General features: G+C 33.4%; 1 protein-coding gene across 4 annotated transcripts; it reads left to right on the top strand.

Annotated features, from left to right (window-relative positions):
• Positions 1 to 556: 556 nt before the first annotated feature.
• Positions 557 to 16,970, top strand: LOC127869451 (heat shock 70 kDa protein 12B-like). Of its 4 annotated transcripts, XM_052412033.1 has the most exons (7): positions 557 to 692; positions 2,361 to 2,450; positions 11,667 to 11,834; positions 12,390 to 12,728; positions 13,025 to 13,243; positions 14,487 to 14,628; positions 14,778 to 16,970. In XM_052412033.1, exons 4-7 carry the CDS (start codon positions 12,423 to 12,425, stop codon positions 15,794 to 15,796), a joined length of 1,686 nt encoding a protein of 561 aa, XP_052267993.1. In that variant the 5' UTR covers positions 557 to 692; positions 2,361 to 2,450; positions 11,667 to 11,834; positions 12,390 to 12,422; the 3' UTR covers positions 15,797 to 16,970. The 4 variants fall into 4 exon arrangements, with proteins under 4 accessions (XP_052267993.1, XP_052267991.1, XP_052267992.1 ...); XM_052412031.1 differs by lacking the exon at positions 11,667 to 11,834; XM_052412034.1 differs by lacking the exon at positions 2,361 to 2,450 and having other exon boundaries at positions 624 to 692.
• Positions 16,971 to 17,899: the final 929 nt, after the last annotated feature.

The raw sequence follows: 17,899 nt of genomic DNA, 5'->3' as shown, positions 1-17,899 counted from the left end.
ATTTTTTCCATATTGGACAGTTGAGTACAAGTGCACTAAGCAATTATTTTATAACGATAAAAGCCGTTACCGAGAAAAGTATCCGAATGTAATATAATCGACTCACACGGTCTTGAAAATAGCATAGATGCAATTAAAGCATTTTAAAATCAAAATTAAAATGAAACAAAGAGCTGAAGAAAGGGATATAGAATAAAAAGCTTATTAGACGTTTAAACTGTACAATACGTGGTATATTTGGACTCGCACACAGTTTGAAGTCATGTTGGACTCGCCTAACGGCTCGTCCAATATGACGTCAAACTGTGTGCTCGGCCAAATATATCTCCGTATTGTACAGTGAAACGTCTAATAACCTATAATTATAAACTGCTTCTCAAAATATAAAGTAGGATGAATACAAATAAAGTGTATATAAATTATCAACTGTAAAATGTCTATAGTTAAATGCATTCTCCTTTTTGTTTGGCCTGTTACCCATCTATAATCACAGTTGGACATCATTTTTTATCAATTTACAATGATAACAACCTTCTGCGTCATAATTAATGACACCGTCCACATATTACAATTATTGTACATGTTTTGATATCATCACAATCATACGATCCGGAGATATCTTAAGATGATATAAATAACACTTTCTCGTGGTGTACTGAAGTCATCGCGAAATCATCGCCAAGTAACACAAGGTATGTTAACGCCTTCCTTTTTCTTGCTTTCGTTGTTTTATGTGTTAATTTAACTTAAGACTCAATATTCTATTTTATATTTTTATATGTTTTCGAATATGTGAAATGTGTGTTCATTAGTTCATTTCACACTAATTTTAGTAAGCACAATTCAATTGAGATACACGAATCGAATTGTCCGCGATGCGCCAAATAGATCACACAACACATGTAATAACATTTTACCTTAATTACAAAATATCATAAAGTCATTGAGTATTTGCAAGTATTTCACCATGATGTTGTCTTCGTCTTTGCGAATCGCTATTCGCCTGATAGGTATATTTTTCACTGCTATTAATTGTCATTTTTAGCATCGTTTTGTTTATTTGCAACCATGTGACAACATGAACAAACATTGATCTGCATGCTATTATGTTATGCCCAAGTAGCTGCCTATTAATTTGCAGTGTATGATGATTTTCGTATTTCTCATGATGTACTTTTTGCAATGGTAAAGTTAAAAAAGGACTTCCTTAACTTGCAAGCGTAAGAGAGAATGTAATAACTTGTATCAAACACGAATAATTCCGGTTGATGATTTAACTTTTCTGTCCTGCTGTGTGTCTTTACCTTCTTGATTCGACCTAACCGTTATGCAAAGGAGAATCTACGGTTATTTGTGTTTTATTGTGTATACATTCTGCATTTATCCTATAACCAGATAAAAATCGATAGGATAACAACGATCGTATAAACATAATTTAGTTAAAACTGTTAAAGTTTCTAACATGAAATCGAAATATAAACGACGCAATAAATAGTGTCTACCGCAATCCGCCAAGTTTGATACAAGTTATGCCTTATTTCGGTTACATTACACCAGTTACGTTAGTACGATCTACCGAATGCTATATGTGATCCGTATATAGTTTATTTTCAAATGACTAAACATGTCTTTACAAAGTACCAGGTTAGCTTAATTCCAGCAACTTTTTTCTGACAATTGATACAAAACAGTAAGTAGGACTTAGAAGCGTACTTGTCATCAGGAAATAATAAAATTTTCTTAACCAACGGCCTTTTATTGTAGGAGAGGTTTATCAAAATATAATACTAATTGTATAACGAATGGGCGGGAATGGATCCCCTTAATGAATGACATTATCACATAAAAGAAAGCCTGCATTAGACAAATTAGCCGTTTTTTTATTTTGTTACTAGTATATAACGTATTCTGATAGTCTTGAATGTCATTCATATAACATAATATGTATATCTCTTTATTGGAGTTGAGTGAATTAGGACATTTTTAAGAAGTCAAATCATCTTGAAAGTAAAAAAGACTCAATGTATGAATAAACACATATATGCGGGATAATGTCCAAGGTTCTTCATACAATAACAAATAAAATGCTGAATAGAAGATATCTAAGCAAGGTTACTTAAAATTATTAATTATTGGAAAGTTTTGTTCGTTGCTGGCATGAAAAAAAAACATAAACACACCTGAGACTTTACTTTTTAAAAATAAATATTATATTAAGTTTATTTTTTGAAAAAAAGGACTTATGACATTATTGTAAATGCGACTAAGTTGTAAATAGTTTTGTATGATTTTAAACTCCAGCTTTGAACATGGCATGAAATAATTGTATTAATGGGAAGATTTATTTTCCTTTTTTTTAGGTCTCTCAATTGTGTGCCTCACTGAGAGAGTTCAGAAAGGTCAAACGATATTTGTTTTAGACAATCGCTGTGGAATTGAATACTGAGATGGTATGCTTTAAATAAAAGTCAAGCCGACCAAGATGATCGGCCTCAACCATCAAACTTACCACATTTATTCCCAATCATCTGGCACTGAGTCACCTGCAAGACATATAATCCTAGATGCAAGATCAAGGACATACAATGAAGTTAAATATAAAATGTTTTAGGAAATTTATAATTTCTTTACCATGCATAAAGGATGTCTATAATAACTTACTACAATTGTTGTCCTTTTTCTGGCTATGTGCCAAAGGTGAGGCTCATTGTCAAGGTCACATACTGAGGTCAAATGTTGAAAAAAAATCATTGCATAAGCCTTATATGATTATAATGCTATCATACATTAATGGAGTTTTAAATGTCTTGAGGAAATGGTTCATCATTATCAGGCAATGAGTCACATGCAAGACCAATGTCTCTATAGCCAGTGTCATGGTAACACACTGTGACAATTTGTTGAACTTCGAATTTGAATAGCAGCGTTAATACCATTTCTTTCTTATACCTATATAATGATAAGTTTTTGGTAGATCACATTAAAACTTGGTGGCAAGTGAATACACGGATAGCTGAGTGGGTTAGAAAGATTGTCCTTACACACCATCTTTTAATAACTCTACCTTAAAATAGCATACTTCGTTACTAAAACATTCATGTCAGAATTTCAACCTTTTCGTTTTGTCAAAACTAACTTTTAACCTTAAATAGTGTATGAAATGTGACAATACATGAAAAGTTTTAATACACGATGCTGCAAAGTCATCTAGAATAATAGAAGTGTGCTCGGTGACACTTTGTATTCTGTGTCATTAATTTTGATTTCTTAAAATTTAGCATTTGGCCATTGTTTCATAGTCCGTATTTTATCGCAAAGAATGAACATGTGTTAACTGAGCGGATCAACTTGAATGCAACCACTTTGTATAGAAAAGATCCACATTGCTAGACCGCCGATACTCCGTCTCTAACAATACATCAAACCATTGTATTATGCCAGAACCATAATTAAACCTACATAGACTCCTGTTAAAAATAAACTGGGAAGAAGAGTGCGTGTGGTGCATAATTGAAATAGTATTTATATTGAAGATTTTCTACATGGTCTTGTACATATTATATTTTTGTTCACACGAAAAATTGTGTTTCCATGGGTCTAAAATATGGCCACCAAGATGGCCTCCCCAAAACTCTGACAACAACGACTTTTTATAAATTGAACAAACCATTTAAAATCTGCACGAATGTGGTTACCTTTTTAAGTTAAGTAATTAATGACACATTATTTTGATGATACACACGAAACATTTTTCTTATGACATGCTTCAATGTGTATCTGACAAGTAGTTTAGATATTAATATCACCATAACTATACACAACTATTTGAGTGAAGGATATAATAATATCATATTAAATGAGAATATGATCCATAATTTTGAAATCGGCCACATTATACTTAATAATCGAGTCATGTTGTGCTGCATCTTCTTAAGAAATCAACATAATTATGGTTATGATAGTAAATGTATGGTAATGGGTTTTTTATGTGCAAAACACTGCATTTATTAAAAAGTTGTCGACTAAACATTTAATAATATTAGGAAAATACTAACTATATTATGCGCTAGATACAAAACAGACCAAGTCGCACAGAAGCGTTTTTTTATCTTTTTCAAGAGAAATAAAAAAAAACGTACGCATCGAGCATCACACAGCACACCAATTTTTGCTGAATGACGTCATAAGCACGTTTGAATAGTAAGTTCATTTCTTATTAGACATGTACAAATATTTGAGTATTTTCATGGACTTGTATTAGTTAGGTATTTGGTTTTGCTTTAAGACGCCATTTATAAAGCAAAGCGCCGACAACGAAAGCAATATGGCTGATCAGGCGTTACGCGCAAATGCATTTCAGGCATTTAAACGTGATGGATCGATATGAAATTTAAAATGCGTTTTGAAAATAGGTTAATAATTATCAAAAAAGGCCTTATGTTTACGATTTAAACAGTTTAGTTTGTATCAAAGATAACATTATTATAAATGATCGAGTCATGTAGTCGCTAAATAAATCACAAAGTCTACTCGAAGTAATGTTGTGCACTTAATACGGTAGTTCTGATTTTATCTTTTCGAGATAGTGATAGGGTACGCATAGGATGTGTACTGCTAAATATCTGAAATATAATAAAGTGAGAGAGTATAGTTAAATATTGCGCTGAAACGGATCACATTCCAATAACAAACGGCTAAAAAAATAAGTTGCAAAAACAGTCGATTGTCGAGTTCTTTCTTTGTTTGGACATGACATATATTCTATAATTCTTAAAGAGATTTAGCCTAGAATGCCCGTTAATAAAAGGTATGCTTATGGGGTTTCTATGTACTTAATGTTGCAATTAAGTAAGCTTAAAGATATCGCTATTGCATTAAATAATATAGGAAAAATATTTGGTATATTGTGACCTAACTAAGACTGTACAAGGGGGGGGGGAGGTTAATGACAAATCTGAAGAAATAAGGCCTGATGTACATGTTGATATATTTTGAAATATACTATACATGTAATTTTAGCGTCACCTATGCACTACACAGCGAGTGTATTGAAACCATTCAATGTTGCATGCAGCTGCTCGTTTACCGCAGGTGCGCTTATAGGTATAATTGGTCCGTCAAAAGCACCAGTGTTTCGAAAAAACGTGGATATTGTTATGTAATTGTTTAATTTCTTTCTGCGACGCTCATGTTGTAGGCATTTGTATATAGTCACAAATTCTGCGATTGCATTAAAACGATATAGGGTCGATACTTCTCGACAACGACATGAGTCCAACGCCATGTCTGTGAGCTTAGGTTTACTGAAACCTACCAGTTGCGTAAAACCTTAACACAGTGAAGTAAAGAAATAGGCGACTTACTTCGGAAAGTTGGTCTTTGTACGTCTTAATCTAGTATTCGACATATCGCAAAGATGTTCAATAAAGCCGATATTTGCTTGTTAGTTCTTTTCTCGTCAATAAACTCTGATTGTTTTGTTTTATGTCATACAACTGTCTCAGCCACAAGTCGGCGATTTGTGTTCCGTATGTTTGTTTCAAACAGGCCGTTAATAAATGGAGTGCGTTTTGCAACGAAGTTAACTGCATGTTCATCGTGAAACTATTTCATCTCTTATAAACAATGCTAGAGGGATGCAACAGTTTCACACTAAACTCTCGACATCATTATAGTGTGTGCGTGTCCCTTAATTCTGTCTGTCATTGTTTCTGTCTTTTTCTTTAAAATATTAAATTGATCTTTGTAATCAAATAAGTTTGATCAAAGTTTTTGTGTGTGCAGTTTTCCAGATTACACAATAATATCGAGGGTTTTGCACCATTGTGAACATATTCAATTAAAATATAAATATATAAAACATTATCATTTGCGAGTTTTTTCTAGTAGGTCCATTTCTTCTTTAGGATATCTTATATTCTGTAAGCTAGAGCTGTGTCCTATATTTTCAAAAGAAAAATATCGAGTAAAAGTTGATCGTCAATCTTCCATGTTATGTTTTGATCTGTTATATTATACTTGTTATCAAAATTACAAACGGGGATCACTTATTGTTGTTTTATTTGGTTTATTTTATCTATTAACAAATACAAATTGCCGGTGGTCGATATAATATAACGTATTGTTGTTATGCTTCCATAGCGTCTATGGCAAGTTCAGCAATCAAATACCCAGTAGGCTATTCGACCGTGGATCAATATTGCCTTAGGCTAGAATACCAACTATCCAGCAAGGTATACGTACTTTACTCAAATGAACGTTATGTTCAAATATCTAATACTCAGCTGGACTTTCTCAGCTGGATATTCGTCCTTGACTCGATGTTTGCTTATGATCAAATACTCTTCAAACTGTGTTTTTATACATTCAGTCGAATTTCGCTAACTTTCGACAAACCAAAACAGAGTTTCACATTCTGCCCTGGCCCAATAATCGCAACAGTTATAATACCCTATTTATAGCTTGGATTACTCCATAATATAGACACAATTTTGAACCAAGAATACAGCGACATATTCGTTAAAGATCTTATGAATATATCAAACAAAGATAAAAACTCCGACCTTTTATCCGAATATGAATGCTCCCAAGCATTGAACAACATAAAAAATTACAAAAGCCCAGTCTCAGATTGAGTTATAACAAACTTGAATAAACTGTTTTTGGACCGAACTAATAAACACTTAAAAAGTTCGTTAAATTATTCCTTTGAAACAGGAACTCTAACCGATCTTCAAACGCAAGGTCTTATTTCAAATTTACCAAAAATGATACAGATAGTGTATCCATAAATATTTGGCGACCAGTGTCGTTGTTGAATGTTTACTACTTCATTGCGTATAAATATGTAGCCAACCGAATAAAACCTTTTCTTCAAAAACTTAAATACACGAATCAAACAGGATTCATGAAAGATAAATGTATTGGGCAACATGTTTTAATAGCATATGGTTGAGTTAAGCTTAAATAAAATTTTATAGCAATGCACAAACTTTTGTACTTTATAAAAAGTATTTCTCTGCGTTTTTACATCACAAAGGGAGAATGGCAAAGTGTAATATTTTTCCATTTCTGGTTGCCATATGCATCGAAAGACTAGCTTATTATATATCAAACAATATAAATATCGATCGCACTTGGGATAACGATATGCAACAATAAAAAAAATAACGGTTGAATTCATTATTAATTGTTCAATTCGGGAATCTGAACACAGTTACATAAATGGAAAAAGACGATTCTTTCATTAATAGCAAAAAAAATCAAAGTTATCATAACATTTGCAAGTGAAATGTAATATGCCTATTTACAGTTTTAGAAAGAAACAAAAATAATTTTTTTTTAATGTTCATTTTTTATGGAATGACAAACCTGACAGTATTAAACGTGATCAAATAATACAAACATATACAAAAGGCCGTTTAAAAATGATTTATATAGAACGCTTGATGTCAAAGCTAGTTGGATTAAACGATGTATGCATCAACCTGAATAACATACCTAATTATTCAATACTTTGTAGAATGCTATTTAGTTCCTTTTCCATTTTTCTAACCACATTAAACCCAATTATATCGACAAACTAAAATGTCGATCAGTTTGCTCTTAAAAGACATATTAATGGCATGGAATAAGATCTCAACAATAATATTTCACAAATAAGGGAAACAATGTTTTTTGAGTAACTATATATATATATATATATAATATCATTGGGTTATTTTTCTTCAAGGGATAATAACAATATAACAGATATAAATCATGAAGATAAAATAAACGACCATAAAGCGAGGAAATTATCATTCTTATATAGTTTTAAGCAACAACAAAACGTGTATGGGCTCAAAAACAGGGACGTTTTGAAAAATAATACAGTATCATAAAATGTGTGCAACTAGACTTAAAGAAAAGCTGAAAACTGAACATATTAGTTATTAACCAACCGAATGTTTGCTTTCATCAATATCAGAATGAAATCAAATATGCAAATTAATATACCAAAACGCGAACTGACGAAGCAAATGAATCCATTAAGGCAATTACAAATTGCGGGTTATGTTTTTGACCAAACATGCAAAAACATCAATTGTCTATTGAACTGTTAAGACTTAAGACTTGCACATGGTGCCAATCAAAGAATTTTCAAGTATAAAAGTATGATTTAATGTATTCCAAATAACATTTACTTATTTTGCGTGGTTTATCCCATTCCAATAGGTGTGATTTTGTAGCATGGCAGTAAATTCGAATGTTCACATGTTTTGTGAATGTCCTTTCATATAACATTTCTTGTACGGTGTTAAAGTGTACATGAAAAAAAAACTTTTTTAATGAACATATAATCATTGTACAGTCTCAGTTGTTTTGTTTTTCAAAAAATGTCTCAAATGTCTAATTTATTTTTTTGTATCATACTGTTGTCACCATCTTATCTTTTAAGACATAAGTACACGAACAGCATACCCACAATTAATCCTTTTATTACTCAAGATAGCATTGCTTTAAAGAAGCTTCAAATACAAACCTTACGAACAATTGTTACAGCTTTTGAACAACACTCATTCGAATTGTAACCATGCAGATGCATTATTTGGAGCTTTGATCGATTAATCGAATCATATTAAATTTTGTTTATTGCTACCGTCGCCTGTATTTATATGGACTTACATGTGTGGTATTGTTGTTCTGTTGTTTGTTTTTAAGTGTTTTTGTAAGCATTTACATAGTTATTTATAAATACATACATGTGTTAAAAATCAATGCTTGGTATAGGTCCTCATCTCGATATTTGCTTAAGTTTTAATACAAAATATCCGGCTGGGTACGCATCCATGGCTCGATATTTGCGTTATTTCGAAAACCGAATTCCAAGGCGGGTATTAGACAATTTCCGAATGTTTGCATATTAAGTTCCAATACCATATTCCCAATTCGTTCAAATAGCCAATTTCTAGCTAGTTATTCAATTTCAAGCTTGATATAATACCTTGTCTCAATATCGACAATTTCCGATAATCCGGTATCTAGCTGAATAATGGACATTGGATCGACTATCGGAAAAGTTTGAATACCCATTACTCAGCTTTGTATTAGTCCCATACCCAATATTCATCACCGTTTGAATACGCAATACATAGAAAAGTATGCGTGCATGCCTCAATAAGCGCTCAATTTTGAATACGCCATTTGCAACTGGAGTTTCGCACGTGGCTCGATAATTGCTTAAGTTCGAATACCTAATAACCAGCTGGGCATTCAACCCCAGCTAGGTATTAGCTTAAACTTGAATACAGCATTTCCAGTCGTGTATTCGTCCATGCTTCAATATTCGCTTACGTTCTTATACCCAACGTTCGGCTTAGTATTTTCCAAGGCTCGATATTTGTACCATTTTCGAATCCCATTTACCTAGCTGTTTATTATATCTTGGCTTAATATTTTCAAACCTTTTAATACCCTTTACAGTGCATTCGTTCATGTTTCGATGTAAGCTAACATTCAAATACCAAATTCCAAGTCATGATAACTACAACTCGAATAACTATTAGCCAGGTTAGTACTCTTCCCTTGCTCGATGTATGCTAACGTCACAATACCCTACCATACAGGATATTAATTACACCTCTGCTCGATATTCGCCCACAATTGAAAACGGACTACAAACTTGATTGACAGTCGACTCTTGCTTGTAATTCGAAACATTTCGAATATCCATTACCGAGCTGGGTAATTGCCCGTCGCTCGATATGTGCTAACGTTTGAATATTCAATATTCAGCTATATGTATGTATTTGTTGGTGGCTCTATATTTGAATACTTTAGGAAACCGAATTACCTGCTGGGAATTCGACATTGGCTAGGCATTCGCAATTGTTCGATTACTTCATTCTTAGATGGGTATTCGACATAGATGCAATATTTTCAACAGATCGAATACACAATTCTCGGTCTGAAATTTAATTCACGGCTGGGTATTCAATACCCAGCTGGGGATTTGACATTTGCTCTATATTCGCAAATTTCGATCACGATGGTGTGTTCGAAATTTTCGAATATAGAACAAATGGCAAAAGAAGGTCCCAGCTGCGTGATCGATCTTCCCCCGATACTTTCAATAGTTCCAATAACATATTACTAACATGGATCGATATTCTCTAACATTTGAATATCCAATATCCATCTGGAAATATTCGTTCGGTGCTCTATATTCACTAATTCAATTAACAAAACAAATTACAAGCCGAGAATTCGTCCGTGGCTCGATATTCGCCCAGTTTCGAATGCTTAATTCCTAGTTTGTTATTCGTTCGTTGTTTTGTATTTGCTAAAGTTCAAATACCCATTACCCAGCTGGGTATTCGTTCATGGCTCGATATTCGCTATCAGTAGACTTCCCCACAACCAGCTGGGTATTCGTCCTTTACTCCATATTCGCAAGAATATTAATATCCAATATACTGCAGGATATGAGACTCTGGCTTGATATTTGAAAGAGTGTGAGTACTCAATTCTCAGCACAACAGTGTTCATAAAACCTTTGATATTTGCTATAGTAGAAATACCTCTGTCCCTGTTGGATATTCGACATGTTATCGATATTAACTCGAATACCCGTTCAATATTTGGGTATTCGTTTTTGGCTCGATATTCGCGATAGTTTGATTACCCAGTATCCAGCTGAGTATTCTTCCCTGACATGATAAAGGCTTACATTAAAAAAACAAATAAAAGAGCTCGGTATTCGACCCTGCCTCAATATTTGCTGGGATATTCGGTGAAGTTGGAATACCCAAACCCAGCTGTACTAATATGTTCATTTTCACTAGTAGTAGTAGTAGTAGTAGTAGTAGTAGTAGTAGTAGTAGTAGTAGTAGTAGTAGTAGTAGTAGTAGTAGTAGTAGTAGTAGTAGTAGAAGTGGTAGTAGTAGTAGTAGTAGTAGTAGTAGTAGTAGTAGTAGAAGTAGTAGTAGTAGTAGTAGTAGAAGTAGTAGTAGTAGTAGTAGTAGTAGTAGTAGTAGTAGTAGTAGTAGTAGTAGTAGTAGTAATAGTAGTAGTAGTAGTAGTAGTAGTAGTAGTAGTAGTAGTAGTAGTAGTAGTTGTAGTAGTAGTAGTAGTAGTAGTAGTAGTAGTAGTAGTAGTAGTAGTAATAATAGTAGTAGTAGTAGTAGTAGTAGTAGTAGTAGTAGTAGTAGTAGTAGTAGTAGTAGTAGTAGTAGTAGTAGTAGTAGTAGTAGTAGTAGTAGTAGTAGTAGTAGTAGTAGTTGAAGTAGTAGCAATAGTAGTAATAGTAGAAGTAGTAGTATATTGCCATATCAATTTTTCAAACTTGATTCGATATTCGTTAGTAAGAGTTCGAATAACCAATTTCCAGGTGGAAATTCGACCTTTGTTAAATAACATACTATTCGAGAACTAATCAATGATCGATAAAAAACGATGATTGCTCGACATATGCAATTCACAGCTGCGATTCGCAACTAACTGTATTTTCGATAACTACAAGATCAAATACTTATATGGGAAATTGAATGTTTGAACTATTGCAATGTCGACTGAAGGTCAAGTTCTCAGGTGAGGATTAGGTATTCGAACAGATATTGCGCCAATTGCTCGTATTTGATATACACAAAGCAACAACGAAATACTCAGCTTATTATTCGTTTCAGGCTCGATATGTGCTTAGGTTCAAATCATACCACACAAATGGGTGTTTTCGTCCGTCACTCGACGTTCGATGAAGTTCCAGTAAACCAATACCCAGCTGGGAATTCCTCTTTGCTTGATAGTTTCGCTTAAGTTCGAATCTCCAATTCACAGCAGGATATTCGTTCAAAGTTCGTTTTTCAAATACCGCATTTACAATTGCATATCATCAGCTTCTCATTTGACCTATACTTGATATTCAAACTTTATGGTTTGTACTCGTACAAACATTGTTACTACTGATAGGCCATCATGAACGTGTTGAGCAAGTACATGTATATTCGATTTAAGGGCCTATATCACACACCTGTTTGATATTCTAGTTTATTGTTAAAATTCTTTAGTTATTTAATTACATTCTGAGAATATGGTAAAATTAGGTAAACCGTTTCAAACTATGAGCGGCTCTATAGTAAACGTTATTAATATGCTTCTTACTTCATGTGTAGCAACAACAAAAATGCAAAGCCTTTAGCCATCGAAAATATGAGGTCGTTAAGGGTATGCGTTCAACAATTGCTTTTCCTAGACTCGTTTAGCGTATGCTATTTCCGCTGCAAGCCGAAGAAATGCAATTACATGATGGAGAAAATTTGATGCGGCTACGTATTCATTTGTTTACAAATAAATATAACAATAATTGACATTAAGTGCACTATTTTATTAAATTTGCATATATATTTCAGCACAAAGGCCATACTACAGAGAAGGAAACAGAAATGCCTCGTTGCAAAAATCCTCTGGTTGTTATTGCGTTTGATTTCGGGACCACATACAGCGGCTACGCATTTTCATATATGACCGACCCATATGATGTCCAGATGAATCAGAATTGGATTCCCATGGGTTCATACTCGCAATTAGTAACATATAAAACACCAACTAGCGTTCTTCTGGATAGGGATGGTCAATGTCACGAATTCGGATATAAAGCGGAAGATAAGTTTGCCCAACTGGCTGAAGATGACGAGCACACAGGCTGGAGGCTGTTTAGACGCTTTAAAATGATATTGCATAACGACAAGGTAGACATATTTAAACGCCGATGATAACAGCAGTCTTGTTTCATGAACAATTGATAAATGAATCCGATATGATCCGCGAACATAATTATTGTTTCGGAAATAATCAGCTCTTAATGAGTAATGGCTAAAATCCATTAAAATACAAACATTACAAATACAAAATCATAATGTACGAGCGATAGGCAGTATTTCAATGCATTTACTTCTAGTTTGGGTTTGAGCTTTAAACCTTTTTAAATCGTTTTCAAGTATGTTGTGTTTTAATATAAAAAAAACACTATTGTCTCTATTGATAGAATGTTTCGCATAAATCAACTGTTGAAGACCTGCAAGGAAAACCACACCCTGCTATGGAAATATTTTCAATGGCGATAACATATCTGCATAAACATGCTAAGGATGCAGTCAAACTCCAGCGCCCTACATTTCCTGAGACTGATTTCCAGTACGTCATTACCGTACCAGCAATATGGGACAGCCGTGCCAAATGCTTCATGAGAGAGGCAGCACAATTGGTGATTATGATTTTGTTATATGCGTAACAAGTTAACGCTTAAATAAATGCCTTATCCTATATATTGTTCACGTAATTCTGAATGGTAATCAAACGTTTAAAATACACGCCGTGCGACAATTAGGTGTAATTTAATATTTTGTTATTTTGAATGTGTATAGTCATAATTAGCTTAAATAATTATGAAATATATTATGGTTGTATATTTATTTCATTACTTGTCATACTTAGTATATTTAGCTCTACTAGGGATGTTCAAAACGTTCGTGAAATTTGCAACAATCCTGTTAATTTTAATGAAACAACAAATACGATTTTACTTTTCAGTTCTCATCATTTTATAATTGCAATAATACATCAATGTATAAAAAGACACATGCATTTAAAGACTTCACCATATGCATCTCGGTGAACTCAGTTCTAATCGTTTTTTGGAACAATGTGACTCAGTTGTTATTGAATATGCTATGCACATGTATACCATGTTTGTTCGTGAAATAAAATATATTTACACTAACTCAGTCAACGTCAGTTTCGTTTATTGTTAGTCACTTTAGGCACCCACTATTATTGGACTGTCCCAGCTCTTAATTAAAAATATCATGCGAGTACAAAAAGCTGTGTTGAAATATGTCGCACGATCCTACATATGTTGATGAATTATTTTCCTGACATGTTCCTTTATTTTTATTGTTTTTGACGGAGATATAAAGATTCGAACTCAAAATTGTATAGGATTCCATCTTTTAATTATCCAGTTTACGTCATGACGAAGACAACGGTTTTAGTTATTATAATAAATACGGCGGCAAATTTATTTAACGGAAATGGTTCTTAATATTTGCCTGTAACGAAATAAATACGCGCTTATTATAAACGCTTGAACCAAAGCGTAGACGTAATAGTGATTTTAGTATACCATTTTACGACGAATGACTCGTCTGATGGTACATTTATTGTGCTTATTTTGTTTATTGTTTTTTTACGAGTGTTCATTTACTTTAAGTTTCGCCCGCTCAAACTTTTCATAGCTTATCAATTAATAAAGAGAAATACATTGATATCTGAGAATATTGAATGTAACATTTCGTAAATGTAGATTATTTAAGAGTATAAGTTTCATATGTGTAAATGTATTCAGGAATGATATGGTTTATTTATACAAACTCATTGTTATTTCGTGTCACTGTAATTAAGGCATAGCTTCGTTTTAAAGCTTTCAAAATCGGTATTCATAATTTTAGGCCGGACTTGATGGAAAAAGACTGGAATTGACTCATGAACCGGAGGCAGCAGCAATCTGGTGTAGCCACGACGCTATGGAAAGTTGTCCAGGAACTAATTTTCTATCGTCGGGCAGGAAATATATGGCCATAGACCTTGGAGGTATAATATTTATGACACACATCATCTGACATACCAGTTTATGCTTCAAATTTGAAATAGAGGGAAAGAATTGTGCATTTATTTTTATTCAATTAAAATATTCATGTCTTATGAATAAAAGTATGTTTTTCTTTTTTTCTAAATTTCAGGTGGAACTGCTGATATATCCGTCTACGAAGCAACGTCGGATGGAAGTATAAAGGTGATACACAAACCAAGTGGGGGGCCATGGGGAGGTATTTATGTAGATGAGCACTTTCTAGAATATTTAGAAAATATATTTGGAAAGGAAACCATGGACAATATGCGTGAAAATCACATTGAGGATTATTTTGATCTTATTCGAGAGTTTGAGCATAAAAAGCGTTCAACTGAATACCGTTCAACAAAAAAATTCGTGTTTAAAATGCCTTCGATGTCATATAGGATGGTCAAGCTTGACAAACTTTTTGATAATTTTGCAATCAATTGCTCGAACGGAAAAATGCGCATCGAATCAGCTGACGCGGAGGCGTGGTTTGAGAAACCAGTTTCGAATATTATTGGGCACATACAAAGCCTTTTACAACAGGACAAAATGAACGATATTAACACACTACTCCTCGTTGGAGGATTTGGAGAGTCCAAATATGTTCAAGCTAGATTCCAGGAAGAACTGGCTGGTAAGTGTTTGATTGTTCCGAAGGAACCAGGCTTGGCTGTTCTTAAAGGAGCCGTTCTGATTGGGCATAACCCTGGAAAGGTCACTTCTCGCGTTATGGTGTATTCGTATGGCTTAAGGGCATACAAAAACTTTGTTGAAAATAAAGACCCGATAGAAAAAAAAGTTTTGGTAAATGATGTCTGGAAAGTGGACGATGTATTCAACGTATATATCAAAGCCAATGAAGAGGTTACAGTTGATAAAGAGATATCTCATTATCATACTCCAGCGACAAACATTTCTACGATTGATGTATACAGGACCTTGTCAGAGAAGCCCGAGTACACGACTGATCCAGGATGTGAACATCTTTGTTCATTGGAATTAAAGAACACTGACAATTTAGCGTTTAAAGATCAAAAAATTAAGGTGACTTTTATGTTTGGTAATACAGAACTACTTGTGAAAGTGTATCACACCGTCACTGGGAAGGAAGAAATGCAGATTTTAGACTGTCTTCAGTGAATGCATTCCAATAGTAACTACATTTACACGATTTGAGGAACTTCTTCAATTATTAAATATTAGGAAGTATTTATAACACAAATACTTATGATATTCGAAATTCTCAAGATAGATTTATTATGACTAAACGCAAGTGTTTGTTTCCTGTGTTGTGTGGGTTTGTATACAGGTCAACCTCACACTGAGATGAGCATTTATGTTTTATTTGTGCATGGGCGAATATCATACAGTACTATCGTCATTGTATTCACTTCGATTGCTATAATATTTCCAGATACTTTGTATTGCATAGAATACTATAATCATACAAATAATTTGTTCTGGTAAAATATTGTCTCCGCTTTATGTCAATGAAGCTATGTTAATATGTACCTGCAATATATATTTATGTATATTCATGTTTCATATTGACTAATGTACCCTACATGCATTATTAAACAGACTTCAATGTATTCATTTTAATCGCCGTATTCTTCTTAGTTGTACCTGTGATTTGTTTTTTTATAAGCATGTACAAAACGCAACTAGCCTTTTGTGATCAATAATTTGAAAACAAACATTATATGTTAATTTCTCACCATCTTATATGCTATGGAAATTAAAATGGTATGTTATCAAATGTTCATATTAACGTCAGGAAATTATAATTGCTTGGATGTAGATGTCGACCTTGCGTTTAACTAAGCTACAATTGTTCGGAGATTTATTTGTTTTACAAAAAATGGTGTTTATTTGCTAGCACAAAATATTAAATCAAACTAAAAAAGCTTACGAGCAGTACACAGTATAAAGTAAGGCATATTGCACCGTGTGTTAACTTGCGACCCAGTGAAACATAAGTTTAATTTGCATATCATTTTGGATTTGATTTAATAAATAACGTGTGTGTGTTTGGCATATGTTTAGCTCAACGCAAACAATTATTATGTAATGCATTGATTATTTAAGAGGCTAACAATACTTAATCACATCAAGGACACCTTAATAATTCTGGCATTGTTATAATTGAATGTTTAAGTTGATATAAAATGGTAATTGCATGTAAATGTTAGGAAAACATCTATAGATTTCAACTTACATGTATGTTTTGTAATTATTACTGATTGTTTTGATGCACGATTGTTTGCTGAACAAGACACCAAGTTGTCCAAGTAATAAACGAATTGGAGTTCAACCCTTTCCCAATCAGAAGCTAAGTGAACATGGATATGTGCAAACAGCCTAAAACCAGAACATCCTGCGAGCGACTCGCAGTCTGTCCAGGTTTTATGCTGTTTGCTGCTCATCAGAATCTATGGGTTGGAAATAAAGCCTTAAAAAATTGAATCAAGTAAGAAAGGTCTTAAATTAAATATAACTTTCCAAGGGACTACAATGGTTGAATACGTATCTAAGTGGTAAAAGGTTAAATACGTATATAAGTGGTAAATGGTTAAATACGTATCTAAGTGGTAAAGGGTTAAATACGTATCTAAGTGGTAAAGGGTTAAATACGTATATAAGTGGTAAAGGGTCAAAAACGTATCTAAGTGGTAAAGGGTTAAATACGTATCTAAGTGGTAAAGGGTTAAATACGTATCTTAGTAGCGGTAAAGATATCGATATTCAACATTGAGGGCATCGTGATAACTTGGCGTGTGCTTTTGTTCAGACCTAGCGCAACCATAAGATTCCTTTTTGTGAAACGGTTTTATTTATCGTATGCATTACTCATAAGTGTTCCGATATGCTGCCGGCTACTTCTCGGTATTGAGGGGTCAGTCCGCCATTTACGTGCCGTCTGACATTTATATGTACATGTAACATAGTAATTGAATGCTGAAACCTGTTGCAATTGCAATATAATATATCATGTGATATTTAAAACTATAAGTAATAAGAGAGACTATTGAATGATTGGTTCAACCACCCGTTTATGCAAATCGTGTCATCGTGCCTCGAAATACAAATGTTTGAATTATGGCCTATTCAGAATGCACTTTAATTTGAACACATTATTGGAACTTTGAGCTAAGTCGGAATCTTTTGCGCATATGCATACATGTATCTTAAATATTTAAGTCAAATGGAAACCAAACATTCCTCTGAATTTAAGATAAAAAC

Source organism: Dreissena polymorpha, chromosome 2, assembly GCF_020536995.1.
Source record: "Dreissena polymorpha isolate Duluth1 chromosome 2, UMN_Dpol_1.0, whole genome shotgun sequence".
Classification (NCBI taxonomy): Eukaryota; Metazoa; Mollusca; class Bivalvia; order Myida; family Dreissenidae; genus Dreissena; species Dreissena polymorpha.
This window is presented reverse-complemented; position numbering and strand designations above follow the sequence as displayed.